The following is a 19924-nucleotide window of genomic DNA, read 5'->3' on the forward strand; positions in this document are numbered from 1 at the left end:
TACCCTTAGAGTTTTTGCCATTCCAAACAATATCTTCTCATTCCTTGAACTGGCCATCACTGCTATGACCATTTAAGCTGGGAGTATCTTGTCACATTAAGTAATGGATGAGCAAGACTCTGGTGGAACCAACATGGTTCTTTTGTGTGGTTCTATTTTACCCCATTAAGTTGCCGCCTCCTACTTAAGTGACCATATCTGGACAGGAGGTGGAGTTTGCCCTGGAAATCAGACAGTAAACTCACGATTAGCAAATTGTGCTGAATAGTGGTTTGAGCAACACCGTCAGGTGTCCCCCCTCTCCTCAGGCTGCTAAGTGTTCTTCAGCAGTCTGCCCCTGCCAGCTTTTGGAACAATTTTATTCACCTTTGTTATCTGTATTATTTACAGGCAGTCCCCGGGTTACATGGATCCGACTTATATCGGATCCCTACTTACAAACGGGGTGAGGCAACCCCGCATTAGCTGCTTCCCCCCAGCAGACCAGGGAGACGCGAAGCTAGCGCCTCCCCCAGCAGACCAGGGAGACGCGGAGCGGCTTTTCTCAGCAGACACCTCAGCTTGAGAATAAAGGACTGAGGGAAGTGAGGTGTGGGAGAATAAAACTGAGCTCTGGAAAAATGTTTGGCTAGAGTTTCCCCTACAATATGTACCAGTTCCGACTTACATACAAATTCAACTTAAGAACAAACCTACAGTCCCTATCTTGTACGTAACCCGGGGACTGCCTGTATTTGCATTTCAGTAAAATGTTAAAGTCCTAATGGTGGGCCAGTATCGCATTGTGGTGTGGTTCTGCTGAACAGAGCTTATAATCTAAGTGAGATACTATGGAGGAGTATTAATGGTTATTGTGCTTGGCTTTTAGAGAAAAAAATTAAAGGGATAGAGTCAATTAAAATGAATCAAAATCAAATGTCCTAAAATTTTAGGCTCTTGTAACACTCCTTCAAGGAACCACACCATATTCAATCTCTTCAGAAGTGTCTGACTCAAAAGGAGGGTGCAAGTCAAGATTAAGATATATTTGCAAAACCGGAATGAGAAAATTACACACAACTGACTGTGTTGTACCAGTATTGGTTCCTTTCATAAATACTACATTTACTTATATTTTTAAAATATATTTACAGTAAAACCTTTATCTGGCATTCTGTTAACCAGAAAACTTTAACTGGTATTGCCCCCAGCCACAATACTGTCACGTCTTCAGGTGCACAGGCCTACTTTGGTATATCGTGATAGGCTTAACAATTTTTTATTTAAGAAGTACTAATCATCTTTAATTCAAAATAGAGATGTGAGACCAGCTGCCTCACACTACAAAATTACCAATATTAAAAACTTGAGTTTTACTATTAGGGTATGTCTAAACTATATCCCTTTTTCGACAAAGGGATGTAAATTAGACATATTGAAATTGCAGATGAAGCCGGGATTTGAATTTCCTGTGCTTCATTTGCATAATGGCGTCCGTGGCTTTTTTCTGAAAAGCTGCTTTTTGAAAAAAAAACTGCGGACAAGACGGAAATCTTTCGACAGGAGATCCCAGGGTTACTGGATGTTCAAAACGGGGCATTTCTGTCGAAAGATCCCCATCTTAACCGCATGCTTTTTTCTTTCCCAACAGTAGCTTTTTGGAAAAAAGCTGTGGCTGCCATTATGCAAACGAAGTGCAGGAAATTCAAATCCCAGCTTCATTTGCAATTTCAATGTCTAATTTACATCCCTTTATCGATAAAGGGATGTAGTTTAGACATGCTCTTATTGTCCATTGGTTTTTCCTAGGTTGATGGGATCCTCAAATAACCGGAATTTTTAGACAACCAGAACGCCATAATCCCCGAGCATACCAGATAACACAGGTTTTACTGTAATAGACTAGAATAGTGCTTTCTGGGCAAAAACAAGTCCTTCAGATGATCTTGAATAAGTGGGGTTGGTCCACTAAAGCTCATCTATCTATCTGTTAGTTTCTAAGGTGATACAGGACTACAGGCAGTCCCCGAGTTACGCAGATCCGACTTATGTCGGATCCGCAGTTACGAACGGGGCTTTTCTCACCCCGGAGGACGCGAGCGGCGGGTCGCCCAGATGCACCGTGGTCCCACCGCCCGCGTCCTCTGGGGCGAGAAAACCTGCTCCGCGTCTCCCTGGTCTGCTGGGGGGCCAGCAGACCAGGGAGATGTGGAGCAAAGCCACGGAGGACGCGGGCAGCGGGACAGCCCAGACGCGCTGCAGCTGTTGCTCTGCCCCAGGCTTCCTGGAATCAGCCGCTGATCAGTTTCAGCAGCGGCTGACTTGGGGACAGCTGGGACAGAGCTGCTGGGGTGCTGCTGGGTTGGTCCCCGCAGCGCTGAGGTGCAGCGCTGCGGGCACCTACCCGACAGCACCCCAGCTGCTCTGTCCCAGGCGTCCAGATTCAGCCGCTGTTGTTCTCTTTTCTCTAAAGAGAGCCTCCCAATCTTTTTTTAATTTCTTCACTTTCCCTTGTTACTTTTAATGTGATGAGAATTTTTGTACAGCTTAATATGGCTGTCAAAAATTCAGCAACATGCCTGACATTGAAAGCAAGATCATTTTCAGATTATACGTAAGATGGCATTTTTACTTAGTTTCTTTGGTCCAGCTTTGATTTTCTCCTTTAAGAATTATTCCAAAATAAATGGAATACTTAGTTATTCTGAGGTGCAAGAAGATTGGCTTACCCAAAATCATATTTCATGAGGCTCCACCTGGAATTTTAACTGAGGACCTTTCTGTGTTTTCATCTATAAGGCTGTGTCTACACTGGGCCACTTATTCCGGAAAATCAGCCACTTTTCCAGAATAAGCTGCGAGCTGTCTACACTGGCCCTTGAATTTCTGGAAAAGCAACGACGCTCTACTGTACAAAATCAGCTGCTATTCCGGAAAAGCTACGCTGCTCCCGCTCGGGCATAAGTCCTTATTCCGGAACACTGTTCCAGAAAAGGGCCAGTGTAGACAGCCCAGGAGTCTTTTCCGGAAAAAAGCCCCGATCGCAAAAATGACGATCAGGGCTCTTTTCCGGAAAAGCGCGTCTACATTGGCCACAGATGCTTTTCCGGAAAAGCAGCCTGCCAATGTAGACGCTCTTTTTCCGGAAATACTTATAACGAAAACTATTCTGTTTTAAGCATTTCCGGAAATTCATGCCAGTGTAGACACAGCCTAAGTGAATGCCACCCTATGCTACCTTCCACTATATGTTTAAGTATATTACAGACAAGTTATGCTTGTGGGAAAACTTATTTTATGTAGCTATCTCTAAATTGTTAAGGTGAATGAAATTAACTTGAGCTGAAGATGAATTATAAAACTAGTTTATGATGTATGAGCCTCAGAACAATTCTGTCCACAGTAATCATTACTTTTAGTCTCAGCATTTTGTAGCACATACTTAATTCTCATCACACTTCATGGCTTGGGCACTCCAGCCCTGTGCCCGCCCCCATGGAGCTGGAGCACCAATGCTGACTCCCCACTGCGGGGTGGGGGGAGTTCTGAGCCTCATGGGCCACAGTCAGGCAAGCTGTGACTGGATCTGATCCATAGGCTGTGCCTGGTGGGAGGACGAAGCAGCTCTGTTTGCTGCTGCTGCTCCTTCCCCCCTCCGCCCCTCTCCCACTGGGGAAACAGCAGAGCTGCACTGCCTAGAGGCTTTTTCCCCACAGCTCCAATTGGCTGTAATCACAGCCAGTAGGAGCCGTTGGAGAGTCGTGGGGGACATAGAGCCATGTGTGTCCACCAGAAAGCTGTGCCAGTTAAGTGTCTTTCCCCCCCCCATCACCCAGACCTTGCACTCTCACCCCACTCCTGCAGCCTCCACCCCTAGCCTGCTCCTACACCTCCTGCAACCTAGACTTTCCCACCCCCACTTTTCTCTTGTGTCTTTTCTTCTGCCCCCTATCTCGAGCCTGCTCCTGCACCTGACCATGCACACCCCCCATTCCACTCCTGAGCCCTACCTCCTGTCCAGGCCCTCCACCCCTAGCTCGCTCCTGCACCCTACTTCCCTCCTAGATCCACCAGCCTATGCCTGCACTTTCCCTTCCGCCCAGACCCCACACCCGCTTTTTTGCAGACCCCTCTCACACTCTGAATCCCTCATTTTTGGCCCTGTCTCACTGCCTGGCCTGGGGGAGGGAGGAAGCACTAAATCTACTAGACCGTGTTCCTCTAGGCTCTGGCATGTGTGGGAAGTGTCTTTCTGCTTCTCAGGGAGGAGCCAAGTCACGGAGGTGTGGGTTTTCTTGGTTTTGGGGGCGTGGGGTTGCTTCTCGATTTTGTGCAGCCCCTGACTGATTTTTCTATGGGTCTGTGGCCCCTGACCCAAAAAAGGTTCCCTACTCCTGGGTTAAACAGAACTGTTTTTCAGACAGTAGTTGAAAAACTGTCAAAGGCCCAGCACCCTTTAAGTTGTTTAGTTCTCTGCATCCCTTAGCTGTTTCTTCAGTACTCTTTGGAGATGGTTATCTAGAAGGAGCTGGAGACCTTTAGCGTCTCTCGAGGAAACTGATATAACTTCCATCTTTCTGGTTTCCCTAACCAGTCAGCATAAATGTGAGTTGCCCCCCCTCAGCCAGCTAGCCCTTAGGTCATCCATGCCCCACTCTCAATCATCACTAAGACAGACACATACAAAGAGAACATCTTTTGTTTTCTGTTAAAGGTCTCCATTTTGGAAATAAAGTTGTAAATTATCTGTGGTATCACTTTCTCAAAAATAGTTCAGTTTGCCACGTGTCTTGTTTCTCCAGCTTTGTATATCTCGTGAACATTAGGCCATCTGCTCTTAAGTGTCTTGCCAAAATTACATGCATCGTCCCCACCATTCTTTGTTCAACTTAACTCCTGGCACTTGTGCAGATTAACATCTCTGCATGGTAGACAAATTATGAGTTTGCCCTAGACCAATAGTTCAGTGCTCAGATAAAAATGATATAATGGCTCAGAAGATTATTAATGTGTACCTTTAAAATGTCTACATATTCGCTTCAAAGGGGTAATAGATAGCATATTAGAACTAACTTTGTGAGTGCTGGTGTTAAGATTCGGAGTTTGATTCTAGCTTGTGTTGTCTGTTTCCTAATCCATCGGGGTTATGAGATTTTATTTGAAAGTTGAAATGATTAGGATTGCCAGGGGTCTGGTTTTGTAGTGGACAGCCCAGTATTTGAAGGTTTTGTCTGGGAAAGAAATTGAGAAATTACCAGATATATAAAATGCCTGGTATTTTCTGATTAGGTAAGTTTTATTATAATTAGGTGTATCAGTCCTTAGCTGCGAACTGCCTGGCTGGTAGATGTGCTCACGCTGCCTGAGTGTGTTTACCTGCCAGGCAGTTCGCAACTACTCAAGGGAGGGTATGTGTGGGGGCGGAATCCCCGGACAGACTCACTCGTCTGCCAGGGTCTGCATGTGCCCAGGTCAGTCTTGCTCCCCCCCCCCCCCCCCGATCTCTCCAGTCCAGCCCTGCTGCCCCTGTCCAGCCCTGCTTCTGGTGGCCTGTTACCCCTGCCCCCCACCAATCTCCCCGGGTCAGCCATGCTTCCCCGACGACCAGCTCTATTTCCAGCAGCTGGGTCTCATGTCCTCCTCCTCCTGATCTCCCCCCGCCAACCCCCCCCCCCCCCCCCGGCTCCTGTCCAGCCCTGGTTCTGCCGCCTGCCTTCCCCGATCTCCGCCGGAAAGCCCAGCTACCCCCAGGCCTGCTTTTACCGCCTGGATCTCTGCGGGACAGCCCAGCTGCCCCCAGGCCTGCTTTCACCGCCTGGATCTGCTTTCGCTGCCTGGATCTCCACGGGACAGCACCACTGCCCCCAACCCTGCTTCCCGGCAGCCAGTTCCCTCTTCCCCCCCCCCCCCCCCTCCTCCCAGCCTGCCCCACTCTGCTCCCCTCCCGGCAGCCATGCTGAGGCCCGGTATTTTTTTTCCCAGGCCCGGTATCGGGCCGCGGCCCATAGTTTGGGAAACGCTGAGCTACACTATTGCATCCCTACTTAATACTGAACTTGGCTCCTTGGTCCTCTGTCTCAGAGGCCAGAGTGCTACCAAGGGAGCTTTGACTTTTGATCTTAAGGAAAATGATCTCTTGGGGTGTATGGTGGTATTTGAGAATTCACAGGCTTTCATAAGATCTAGTCGTATAGCGATATGTTGGTTTTAGTTAAGCAAGTAAGATACTTCACTACAGAAAATGGGGGAGTTGCCAGTGACTAATTAGTGCAAGTAATTTTACCTAACATGAAGTAAAATCCTAGTGAAGACACAACAGTTTGTAGTTTTCCACATATTGGCAGGTAAAAGTTAATGGAGACAGAGGGGAAACCTGTGGTTTGTCTGCCAACTCGCATAAAATTGCAACTGCTTTATCTTCTTTGGGATTTTACTACTTGTTAGTTACCATGTGTGGGAAAAAAAATCTTCTTCTTTGTTTTCCTAGAGAAGATATGGACCATTTGAGGCGGCGAGCACCAGGATTTTATATAAATCATTTATGGCCCAAGTCTAAGTAATATTTTTAAAGACAGCTTTCTTCACCTGAAATGAATTTCAAAACTCTCTCAAAATGTTTTTCTTGCTCTATAACTTTAAATATTCATCATCAGAAATATTAAGAAACAGTTCTAGTGCTTAATGTCCTCAAACTGTCATATGTAACATAGTTTTTAAAACGCAATATGCCTCCTTTAATCTTCATACTGGCAGGTTGTACTTAGTGTCCTTATAGCAGAGAGGAGGGTTTATTTTGTTAGATATGACTTTATTTGTTTCTGTGATAAATTTGATAGAACTCAGGTCTTTATGGGATTATCCTGACATTTGTTGCATCTAATTCTTGTTTTAAAAGTGATTTTTTTTCTTTAAGGAGCACCTGCAGAATCTTCTCAAGACGAGCAATCATCATCTTATGAAGGTACCGGGTTTTCATATTTGAAAAATCTTTTGCAGCTCCAGTAAATATGGTTAAGAAAAAAATAAATATTTTTAGTAATTGCAGAAAACATCTTTATTAAAGCATTCATTATGGTATTCCAAAGTTATTTGTTTGTTATTGGCTTCACATTAAGCAAATATACATAATGCCTCAATTTTTTGTCTAGGTTCAAATGTTGCTGTTAGTATGGAAGTCTCAGAACCTGTTGGTAAGACATTGCCATAAACAATTCCTAATATCACTTTGCTTTATTTATTGTTAGATAAATTGAAGGCTGCCTTAATTGGACCTTTGCTTTTTGGTTGATACAAAATTCTCAGCATTTCTCTTTTCTGTTCCAGGCACAAAGCAGACTAAAGGGGTACTAAAAATACCAACGCAGTAAATTTTGTGATAGCAAATGTAATGGGATTATTTGAACAATGAATAAGAACAATTCATTACATAATATTTTCCCAGAATTTGTATGCAGCTTTCCCTTTTACTGCAAAAATTGTGATAGTCTTCAGTGTGGTCTTGAGTGCAAGTATTAGTCTGCAGTTAACTATTGTGCTATTTTAAAGTCTATGTTCAGGTTTTCTTTCCCCAGTAAAAATGCTGCTTTGTTAAAATAGAAGTTTCTTAAATCCCTGACAGTCATAATTTTCTGATCTCAGCAGCCAAGCTAGCAATAATATATATTTCAAATTAAGCAAAAAGTACCTGCTTTGCAGAGCAGGGCATCCACAAACTGAATATCTGCAAAACAGAATAGTTGTATCTTGATTTTGAAAATAAAAAGGATATTTTAATTAGTTAGTAATGAAATAAAAATATTGACTAGCTTTTTTTGAGTTACATTCTTAATTTATTTGAATGTACTTGTTTCATTAACTTCTAGTAGAAAATGGAGAGACAGAAATGTCCCCAGAAGAATCATGGGACCACAAAGAAGAAACATGTGAAGCAGATCTAGGAGGTGGCCCATCAGGAGATGCAAGTCATGCTGAGGAGAGTGCCCAGGAAATGATGGAGGAAGAGGAGGAAATACCAAAACCTAAATCTGTAGTAGCACCACCAGGTGCCCCTAAAAAAGAACATGTAAATGTAGTATTCATTGGGCATGTAGGTAAGTTGCAGATGAACAACTGTCGGGTAAAGGATAGAAATTTCTAATAAATGTGTGGTTTGTTCTTGAATAATTCTGCCTTTTAATTAATCCAAAATGTGACTTTTTCTCTTCCTTTTTAGGTTAGAATGCTACTAGAATTGGTAGAATAATTTTGAAATAAGATTGACAAATATTAGCAATGTATCTTTGGAATCTAATAAACTAGTCTATTATGTACAGTTTGGGCTGAAGATTTGATTTCTTGATACAGAGACTTTACTTATCTTCTAGAATAATTAGGTTGCATGAATAATCCCATGCTAGATGAACGGTCGTGGATAGCTCTTTCAGTATTATATTAGTTTATTTTACAAACATGCTGCTGTTGTTCAGTTTTATAACTTCAGAATGATGAGGATTGGCCTCTTGGCACATTGCACAGCAAGTGTTGTATAAGTAGCACAGTTTCTTGGCTCTGCTGGAAGTTAATCCTGCTCCATTCTAAGAAAATGAAAGTGTGCATCCTGCTTTGAGGTGATGGAATCATCTTACTCTAGTTATGCTGCTGCTTTTGAAATAGTCAGGTAACATGTAAGAAAAGGGTACAGAAAACCTGTGTTCTCTTGGACAAAATAAAATCCATACTTAGGGCCTCAAATCAGGATCTGCTTGGCATTTTTCTTGGCTTGGGAAGTTAAGTGAAGACTATCAAAAAATCTCTGCTGCACAGAATCAAAACATCCTGTGCCAGAAAATGTTTTCTTTTAATCCATTTTTGGTAAAACCATACCTACAATATTGGTGCTTCTCAACCAAAATGATATTAACAAATTGGAGAATTCAGAGAGAAGCAACAAAAATGGATGAGCTTACCAGAAATTGAGACACACTTTGTGGTTTTTAAACACAATAAAATAAGTGAAGGATGAACATATGAAAGATAAAGAATTATTAATGGCAATAGGGGAAAATACAGACTGACTATAATTTACTGACAATGAAATCTTAAATTGCAGAATAGTCTTTCAAGGGAAGTGGTAGAAACTCCATTGCTTGGGATATATTAAAATTAAACAGGACAAAAATGTATCCTACAAAGCAATGCTATATTAGCATGAAATGGGCTTGATGGACTTAACTTCCCTTGGATCTCTCTTTCTTTAATACTTAAAACTAAAGGATTTTGTAAAGTATCTTTCTTTTGTATGTTTGTTAGATGCTGGCAAATCAACCATTGGAGGACAAATAATGTACGTAATTTTTTAAACATGATTGTTTTAAACTGTTACAATCTTTAATATTGTGGATTATGATATTTATGTAGAAGTAAATAGTATGATTGATAGGTTCAGTGAGCATAGATTTTTTTTTTTTTTATGAAATACCACTCTGGGTCTATTAATTTAATAAGTCATTGTCTTTGATTTGTTAGTTTCAGTGCTCCAGTCTTATTGCAATAGTGTCATTTACTTAACAAAAGTATACCTGTACAAATGCATATTTCATTACATAACAAATTTCTTTAGAATATTTAATTCCATTTTTTCTGAGAGCTGTTCTTTAATACTGCACCTTCTGCTCGCTACACTCATCGACTCCCCCTTGGCTAGTGAGGACCGAGGGCTGAGGCTTCCCAACCCAGCTCTTTTCCCCCCCTCCCTTCCCACTGCCAGAGGGGGTCCAAGGCCACCCTGGCTCTTCCCCCTGCCATTGGCTGCCAGGGAGGGCTCAACCCTGTGGCTGCCCTGGCTCTTAGACCACCCACCCTGCCCTGGCTCCTTGCCTTCAGCTGCCGGGAAGGGCTGCACTGGTCCCAGCTTCCCCTCCCCCCTGTCTGCTAGCTCTCTCCCTTTCCCCCAGCTGCTGGGCTCTTCCCGAGCCACCAGGAGGGGCTGGCCTGGAGGCCAACCTAGCTCTTGCATCCTTTGGCCACTGGAGTAGTTTCTTCATAAGCCCAGCCTTTTAGAGGTTGGCTTTTATTGTGCAGGATGATGTTACATTTTTAAAGGCCCTCCCCCCCAAAAGAAAACCTTAAACATCTATTGTCACTTGAAGCACTCATCCACTTACGTTAAATTGTTAAAAATGCTATGAAGATGCTTTCTGTCAATTAATTGCATAAGTTAATTTTTCTGTTTTTAGTTCTATTTGTTATGCCTTTTTAATATGGTTCAGTATCACTTTTTTATTGTGAGAAAGTAAGTAGTGCCTCTTGTACCTTATCTCAGCCATTAATTATTCTGAGTAATCTCCCTTCTTACTATTTTTCTTTCTAAACTAAATAGACCTACTCTTACCATTATAAGACCAGATTGAAGCTTTAAGGAAAAGTATATATTAGTACTATACAATCAGAATCTAATATCGATCTGTAGGCTTTTAATAGGTAAAAGGTCTGTGGAAAAAATGCTAGTTTTCCTTCCCTTGTCAGTTTAAGGCACTATTCAAAAGTACCTGTATTCAGCCTTCACCCAATTGTTGGCATTTTTCTTTTATGTAAACGTATCTTATGCCAAGGTTTCTGATTTGTATTACCATTTTGTAGTTCTGTGGGAAGTAATTCAGTCACCTATGATCGGTTTTGGTTGAGAATATAATGCCAGTTTCTGATACCTCTCTTCCTTTTCCCCTTTTATATTTTGAGTGTCTTGTACTAGGGATGTTGGTTAATTTAATAATCATGTAACCACACCATATCTTACCGGTTACACAATTATTCAATGGTCCATGAGTTAAAACACCAACTTCCTGTACAGACTGGCTCCCGCCTGCTGCCCCACACTGTTGCCTCTGAAACAGAGGCAGCAGCCTCTGTCCACAGCAGACCAGAATTCCCCACAGACAGACTGCTCCATCATCCCAAGGAGCAGCCTCTGTCTGTAGCAAGCCCAGGCCCATCACAGACAGAGGCTGCTTTGCAGCAGCAGCCCCTGTCCGTAAGGGGACTGAGCTCCCCACAGACAGAGCCTGTGCCAGCATCCCCCAGAGCAGCCTCTTTCTGCAGTGAGTACGGACAGAGGCTGTTCTATCCCAGCAGCCCCTGTTCATGGGGGGCCTCTGATACAGAAGCAACAGCATCGAGGGGTGGGGCTGCAGCACTGCAAAGTTAGTGGTCAGGAGGTGCCAGCTTTTAAGATCCCACTGCGCCCACTCTTTGTCTCTGTGGGAAGCAGCAAGCGGTGAGAGGGGAGGCAGATCTGTGGAGCAGGCATACACAGATTGCTGGCTGCATGCATCCTTGCATGTATCCGCTCCTGCCAGCCTCCCCCCCCCCCCAATCTCCCATGCTGCTGCTGGCTTCTCATTTGTAATGGCTCCTGCCTGTGCCCCCACCCCCTGCCCTTCTTAGCAGCGGGGGGGGGGGAGGGGGGATGCAGGTGATTCTGCAGGATCTTGGAACCTGCTTAAAAGCTGGCTCCCATGGGCACTGGCTTCCGCCTCTCCTTCCCCCCCCCCCCCCCCCCGCTGACTCTGATACAGCATCAGCAAGGGTGGTGGGAGTGCATATAGTTGTTTAGAAAAGCCCAGGCTTATTGGTTAATCAGTTGAACGACTATACATAAACATCCCTGTCTTGTACATGGTTATATTATTGTCTCTAATATTTGTTTTAAGATAAATTAGAAGTTTGATTAATCTTCTGTACTGTTCTAGTCTAACTATGGATGCTTTTGTATAGGCATATATTTTATTTTAGACAGTTGTTTTAAAAGAACAAAAAAAAGTAGTTGCTTGGTTAAAAGACATTCTAAATTAAGACAGTTCCTTGGGAGGTCATGTCTATGAAATAATTGTATTAGTTTTTGTTCCCTTTTAAAACTTAATGCAGCATTTTTAAATGTGATATACAATGTTCTGCTTTTTATTTAAGTGTGTCATTTGTGTACCATTAAACCATAGAGCTCATATGGTAGGCAGGCATATGCCTTGCTTGCTCTTTACTTGAACAGGTAGCCATGCTTACTTTTTGAATTATGAAATTGCTCTTCTGAGAACAGAAACTCCATTGTTACTCTTTTCAGACTGTATCTTGCATCTACAGAATAATCAATCATGTACTCCACTAGAATAGAAATTTTTAGCTATAATGTAATTATTGTAATCTCTTTTTTCCCCTCCCTCCCCCCCACACCTTAGGTATTTGACAGGAATGGTTGACAAAAGAACACTTGAGAAATATGAGAGAGAAGCTAAAGAGAAAAACAGAGAAACCTGGTATGAATCTTACTTTAGAGTATATGGTATCCTGTTTAGCTCTTCTGTTGGGATTGGGTTTTGAAGTGTTTGGTTGGTTCTGTTTTTTGCAGAATTTTTCCAGCCAGGGATTTGATGTGCGCTATATTGTGTAGTGCAGTACATTCCACACAGGAGCAGATTTTGCTTCAATATTGTATAGCAATAATTCTCAATCAGAGTCAGGGGGCTATGAGCGGGTTTCATGGGGTCTGCCAAGCAGGATCAACATTAGACTTTCTGGGGTTCACACATATAGCCAAAGACACTATATGGGGCTGAAGCCTAAGCAATTTAGCTTTGTGAGACCCCCATTTGGCATGGGACCCTGGGCAACTTTCCTGCTTGCTACTCCCCAATCCTTGCCTTTGCTTTTGTATGCAGAAAAACAGTTGTGACACAGGGTGGGCCATAGAGGTTTTATAGCATGTGGAAGGGGGCCTTAGAAAGAAAAAGGAAGGGAACCCCTGTTGTACAGAATACTATTTTCATTTGTGGTGTTGCACAGTAGTCACTGACTGGTAATGATAACACTGCTCTACAGCCAAAATGCTTCTGAAATAAATGTAGTGAAACTTTATTAATTCTGGGTCACTGAGAACAAAAATGGTGCTTAAAATTGTTGATTGGCTCTAGTTTTCAAGATATGCTATTGGGTCAGTATATACGACCCTTGACTTGGGAATAGCGGAGGATAAGTGAGTTATAAAGGGAAGGGATCTCAATTTAAACCAGAAATGACTAAAATACATCTTTGACTGGATCTATGAATAAATCTATGACTGGGTTTGGACAGTACTTGCTTTTTAGGCAAAACAATGAATGATGCAATCTGAAGCTGGTATTGCGTCATACATGATATGAATTGCATCATGTTATTCCTAGAAGTCATGGATGATGCAATCTTAACGAAGCTTACATCACTCTGCTGAACAAATTGCCCTATATCAGCTCTAGAAATCATACGGTGTTGTGCTCTCTTATTTGTCAGTGTTTGTTTTTGCAAAGGGACACATTTCTGTTTAGCCAAAGTGAACAGAGATGCCTCGTACTTGTGTGAACAGTGCAGATAACTTCTGCTATGTTTGTGGTGAAGTGACTTTTGCATCACAAAAGCACAGTATAACTACTATGGTTAAGAAAGCCTATCACCTTTATTTTGGCTGCAAAATTGGAGATCAGGACAAGATGTGGGCCCCACACATATGCTGCAATACTTGTGCAACAAATCTTCGCCAGTGGTTGAACAGGAAAAGGAAATCTATGCCTTTTGCAGTGCCAATGATTTGGAGAGAGCCAACAGATCATGTTACTTCTGCATGGTGCCTCCAGTTGGGAAAGGTGTGTCAAAGAAGAAAAAGTGGACTGTGCATTATCCAAACATTCCATCAGCTATACGCCCATACCCCACGGAGAAGGACTGCCGGTTCCTGATGCACCAGAATCATTCTCACTTGAGTCAGACAAGGAAGAGGATGAAACTTCTGGTCCTGAACCATCAATGTCACAGGACCCACATTTTCTCCCATCCTCCTCTTCTGAACCACACCTCATAACACAAGGTGAACTGAATGACCTTATCAGGGATTTGGAACTACCCAAGAGTAAGGCAGAGCTCTTGGGCTCCAGACTACAGCAGTGGAATCTCCTGGCAGGTGATATTAGGGTTTCCATGTTCCATGACGGTCAAAAGGATCTTGTCCCATTCTTCTTCATAGAAGGTGATCTTGTAGCCTGCAACAACATCGATGGTGTGATGGCAGCCCTCAACATCGTTCACGATCCAGATGAGTGGAGACTGTTCATTGATTCATCGAAGACGAGTCTTAAAGCTGTTTTGCTGCATAATGGCAATGTTTTGCCATCAATTCCAGTTGGTCATGCAGTCCATATGAAGGAAACCTATGACAACATGAAACAACTTTTGAGGTGCATAAACTATGACCAACATCAGTGGCAGCTTTGTGGCGATTTGAAGGTTGTTGCTCTCTTGCTTGGTCTGCAGACTGGATACACAAAGTACTGCTGTTTTCTCTGCGAATGGGATAGTCGTACAAGAGATTCCCACTACATCAAGATAGATTGGCCACTCCGACAGTCATTGGAGCCTGGGAGGAAAAGTGTTCAGCATCCACCACTTGTTGAATCAAGGAAGATTTTGTTACCACCCTTACACATCAAGCTGGGTCTGATGAAGAGCTTTGTCAAGGCCATGGACAAAACACAAACAGCTTTCAAGTGGAAAATTTCCAAGGTTAAGTAAAGCTAAGATAAAGGAAGGTGTCTTTTTGGTCCTCAGATTCGTGAACTTCTTCGAGATGATGCATTTGACCATGCACTGCGTGGCAAGGAAAAGATGGCATGGAAAGCCTTCCAGTTAGTGACAATAAATTTTCTCGGAAACAACAAGGCAGACAACTACAGGTTGTTGGTGGAAAACCTCTTCAAGGCATACAAAAGCCTTGGTTGCAGCACGTCATAAAGATACATTTTTTGCACTCTCATCTAGATTTTTTTTCCACCGAACTGCGGAGCAGTGAGCGACGAGCACGGCGAGCGATTTCACCAGGACATTGCAACAATGGAGAAATGCTATCAGGGCAAATGGAGCCCATCAATGCTTGCAGACTATTGCTGGACAGTGACAAGAGATGCTCCATTTAATGAATACAAGAGACAAGCCAAGAAGCGCCGAGTAGACACTGAATAGGACTAAACTATGTACATAATAGTTTTTTGCCTCTTGTTTCATAATAAATTTTATTTATATAACCCTTTTGCTGATTTTTAAAGTGTTACATAAACAGGGCAGGTGAAATATTATCATGTAAAGCAACCATAAACACATGAAAAGACCTAGGTTTACAATTTATGATTAAAACTCTACTATCTACACAATATACATAGACGTAAAATGTAAAAACTTAAATATCTTGGAAACAGTAGCCAATCAGTTGTTTTAATTGTCATATTTGAATTCAAAACATCAAAATACATAATAAATAGCACATTTTATCTCTGAAGCAGACGACTTCTAAAAAATTGTAGACCAGTGTAATAGAAGAAGGAAACTATCCTTAGACAGCAAGGGCACACTTGTGTTTTCCTACCCTTCACTCTAAGTATCAAAAGAGGTGTCCGAGGGAGGGAGCCTTGAAGCTTACATTTCTGGGAGTTAGGGTGGGAGAGAGGTGTCTGGAACACAAAACTTTCCACTTTTAGGATGAGTGAATTAAATAGGGCCCTGAACCGTTAGCCTTCCAGCCTATGAACAGCCACCCTGTGGCCTCCTACCTCCACCAACAGTTGCTGAGCAGCTGTGCACTCTTTCAGAAGCATCTCAAGAGGATGAAGCGGTTGCACAGCAGAAGAGAACCTTGTTGTAAGCATTAGCTATGAAGCAATGCAAAGAGGCAGATTTTTATGTGAATTAAGTGTATTTGGACATGAGTGATGAATGGAAGGTGCCATGAATTAATTGTATTCAGCTAAGCCTATGCAGGGGCAACCTTTAATATTAGTATTCCATGATAAAACCACATAGAGTTTCTCCCCAATTACAGAATATTCTGGGCAGAGACAACCTCCCCCATACATATCCTGTTTCAGAAATGCTTTGAGCAATACAATGAAGGAGTATTCTTTCTAAACAAGTTTTAAACTTAAATATGGCTTGATGTACAACTGAAATGTGAAACAGATTTTTGTCAGTGGTCAGTTATTTCAGTGACTTGCCACACATTAACATGCTTGAAATTTGAGAGGTATGTCTTCAGCTTTACTGTGTTAACAGGCCTTGGTCCCATTCCTTTTGTGGGGGATCTCTTTCATGGTAAAAAGGGATTCTACTTTTAGTACTTACTGATCCCCAAGTCCAAGCAAAAAGTGAAACCTATCTTCATTCCCTGTGGTCTCAACAATTGAAGTTTGCGTTTCTGCAGGGTTATCAAGGCTACTCTTTTTCCTCAGTTCTCGCTAGACCTCTTTGATTTGGGATTGACTTGGACTCCAACTCAGAAGTCAAGTTCTGTGGGGCCTATTACAATCTCTGAGGTTGAGGGCTTTTCTCTAACATGAATGATTCCAATCAGTTCTGTTTGTTGTCTGGGTCTCCAGTCTCATCCAACCGTGGTCCATGTATAGCTGAAGTTACTTACGTGGTTCAGCATCCGAGATGGTGTCTTCATCCTCTTTAGTCATGGTTAAAGTTGGTCTGTTGTGAGCTGACTGTTACAGAACAGGTTTATGCCTCCAGATACTGGACATGCCACAGTGTTGGGCAAAACAGAACAATGAGTAATAGGTCTGATGAAGTTCCAACCTTGCTTTGGTGTGTCCTACATAGGGATGTAAGTGACTAGTCAAGTCATTACTCAACTAGTTGCTTCCCTCCCCCTCACTCTGTATCAGAGGCAGCAAGAGGGGGAGTGTGGGAGCATGCTTAAAAGCTGGTTCCCCCCAGCACCGTCTCTGCGGTGGAGTAAGGGGCGCAGAGGAGGACCCAGCGTGACCCGGGACCGAGCAGTCCCAACTTGTGCCCAGTTGGAAATGCTGCAGCTCTTCCTTTTAAATGTAGTAAGAGCCGGCAGCTCTTACTACTTTTAAAAAGCTGTTGTTGTTCATCCATTGTATTCGAAGAGGACCTTGACATCTAAAGGGTTGTGGACTGTCCACGGTATGTCCGCAAATGGCTGATAAGGCCGATACGGCCTTAAAAAGCAGAGCTGCAACGAACCCCCTTATTGACTAATCAAGTAGTCGATGGAACTTCCATCGACTACTTGATTAGCTTACTAACCTCTATTTAACATCCCTAGTCCTACACTTCCTGGAGAATTATGCTTGCCTCAGAGACTTACTGTTACCCTCAAAATATTGTGTGTCTCACTAGAGGCAAGGGTCACAGCCTACTGAGCCACTTCCATCATAGGCTAGCAAAGGGGTTGGTGGGAGAACTTCCACAGTCTCTGTTGCCCCTCAAGTTTAATAAGATCAGTTTAACCTGTTTCTCCTCTCAGACGTATGTCATTATAGTGGATCAGGGGAAGGTTGGGCGGGGGGGGATGATCCAGGCCTACCTTCTACTCTGGGTTCCAGTCCTATGACCGTGGTGGCAGCAGCTTTCCTTAACTGCCAGAGGTGCTGCACTTCGCTGGCCCACTCCCATTGTCTCCCTCCTCTCCCCTCCCACCCCCAACACCACCTTCACGCTTACCTCAGGACTCCCTTCCCTGAGCGTAATTGGTGTTTTATTATCTAGTCCTTCCGCCGTGCTTCCTCTCTGGCTATGTCTACACTGCTGGCTTTGCTGGCAGTGCCTATGCAAAGGAATTGTGGATTAGCATTTTACCGTGCTTCATTTGCATATTTTATTCAAGCCGGTTTTATGCAAAAACAAGCAGTGGGGACGTTTTCTTTTTGCGCAAAAACACCTTTTTCCACAAAATCCTTATGCTTCAAAAAGGAAGTATATCAATCTTGTGGAAAAAGGGGGTTTTGCACAAAACCCCTAGCTCAAAAATGGATGGCAGAAAATATGAGAACGAGATTGACTCATGCAAATGAGTCCCTCATTAGCATATTTTTTGCTGAGAACGCATCGTGTAGACATAGCCCTTGAGACTGACTAGAGGGAGAGCTTTTAGTGAGTAAGGGTGGGGCCTTATTTGGAGTCCATATTAGCCAAATAGCCCCAACCGCAGTTTAATTGGAATCAGGTGATCACATTGGTCTGGAGTAACTTTTGTTCCAGATTATTTCAGGAACAGAAAACTGCTTATCCAGGGCCATAATATCTGCCTTCTACTACTTTACTGTGCCTCACCATCCTGATCTGTCACATAGGGTATTATTCCCTTTACCCATCCTATGCCAATCAGAACTGTAGTCACTTGTAGACACACAGCTAGGAATGCTAAACATTTAGAGTTTGCAGTCAGGGCAGGAAGCTTTGTGTCATATCAAAGCAGTGGAGTTTTGAGTCATTCACAGTGCCTTCTGGGATGAGGGAAGCAATGGTTCCCACACTCACCAACAATACCACCGATGTGTTGTGTGAACAAGCAGGGAAGTGGTACTCCAACTATATCAGGAAGCAATACGTTTTTGGCACTTCTGAATCAAGGAAGCCATTGCATGCTTATTGGGTTTTCAAAACCAGTTGGCTGAGCAGCAAGGCTTTCTCCAACAATCATGAGTGGTCTCTAAAGAGCAGTGTAGTGAGGCTCATTTTCAAGGAATGGGGCATCCCATTAATCAACCTAGATGCAACAAAGGACAATAAAAAGAGCCATCAGTTTAGTTCCTGCTGCACGACATCTAACCAATGCCTTCCATCTAAACTGGGAAATGCACCTGATGTATGCCTTTCCCTGTACCCCTTTCAGATATCCTCAAACTGAAGTTGGACCATGCCAACTGATATTTGTCATGACCAAGCCAGGATACTGTGTTGGTTCTCCGACTTCCTCAATATGTTTGTTCCGTCACCCAGATTGCTTCTGCTTCTTTTGACCTGCTTCAGAACCTATTTCACTACCATGATCAGGTTTATTCAGCACTGAGTGATCTGCATCATATGACATGGATGGTATAAGGTCAGAGAAGAAAGAAGGGTAATCCTCAGATGTAATTCAGAGGATTCTGCTTAATAGTTAAAAAAAAAAAAAAAAAAGTTAGACATACTTCTCTGGTTAAGAGGATGTATTTTTCAGTTTGATTCATATTAAGGAAATTTCAGCCCATGGTAGCTCATGTTCAGAACATTTTGGACTACTCTTTACATTTGAAGTCCTTGGGTCTGGCTCTTATCTTGTTGACAGTTCTCTTGTTGACAGTTCACTACTTGTTGTTCCATCCTCTGATCCAAGTAAAGTTGGTTTTCCTAAAACTCCATGGCAATGAGATTTCTGAAAGGTGTGTAGTCTCTGTTTCCTCCTGTGAAGCAGAATTACCCATTGTGGAACCCAAGTGTTGGCCATCCTCGGGGTCCTCCATTTGAGCTGATGACAATCTACTCCTGGGCTATCATTTGGAAGAAGGGAAACAGTCTTGTGCCTACAACATCCAGCAAATGACAGCCTCTCTATATTTTGTCTTGAAAAACTGAGTATTCTAAAAACCATGTCCAAAGTTTTTGTCTATACTGATTTCACAGTTTTACCTTAATCAGGTTATTTACTTGACTGTATTCTTTCTTCAACTACACTTAAGTGCAGATGAGCAGTATCATTGTTACAATGCCATGCACCAGTTTGTCTATCTGGAAAGTGCTACACCATTTTATTCACACACATCAAATATGTTTTGTTTCCTATGTCAATTGGATGAAAAGTCGGCTAGTCTCCATGCAGATGACTTCCAGACCATGGATTTTGGATTAGCTCAGGCTACACCCCAGAGACATAGAATAATTTGAGAGCCCAGGTGACCTCAATTTCAGTCCTGAGTGATACTTCAATATTGGACATATGTATGGATGCTAAATGGTCTTCCATGCATACTTTTACCAAGCATTATGCTGTTACTGCATTATCTAGGTGGGAGGCAAACTATGGGACAAAAGTTGTGCAGTTGTGTAAGTAGACTAGAAGCCTCACTGCTTAGTTTGTGAGTCAGTTGAGTGGAATATTACAACTGCC

At 42.9% G+C, this 19924-nt stretch overlaps 1 protein-coding gene across 2 annotated transcripts in view; it reads left to right on the top strand.

The window, feature by feature from the left end:
* GSPT1 (G1 to S phase transition 1) overlaps positions 1-19924 on the top strand; it is a 44550-nt gene that overhangs the window by 3308 nt on the left and 21318 nt on the right. Inside the window, exons 2-6 of one of the 2 annotated variants that reach the window (XM_075899358.2) lie at positions 6893-6940; positions 7128-7169; positions 7845-8069; positions 9268-9301; positions 12189-12266. In XM_075899358.2, the coding sequence (XP_075755473.1) occupies positions 6893-6940; positions 7128-7169; positions 7845-8069; positions 9268-9301; positions 12189-12266 (427 nt within the window). Of the gene's footprint in view, positions 1-6892; positions 6941-7127; positions 7170-7841; positions 8070-9267; positions 9302-12188; positions 12267-19924 lie in introns of both variants that reach the window. The other variant, XM_075899357.2, reaches the window with a different exon arrangement.

Source organism: Pelodiscus sinensis, chromosome 15, assembly GCF_052426305.1.
Source record: "Pelodiscus sinensis isolate ZL-2025 chromosome 15, ASM5242630v1, whole genome shotgun sequence".
NCBI classification, from domain to species: Eukaryota; Metazoa; Chordata; order Testudines; family Trionychidae; genus Pelodiscus; species Pelodiscus sinensis.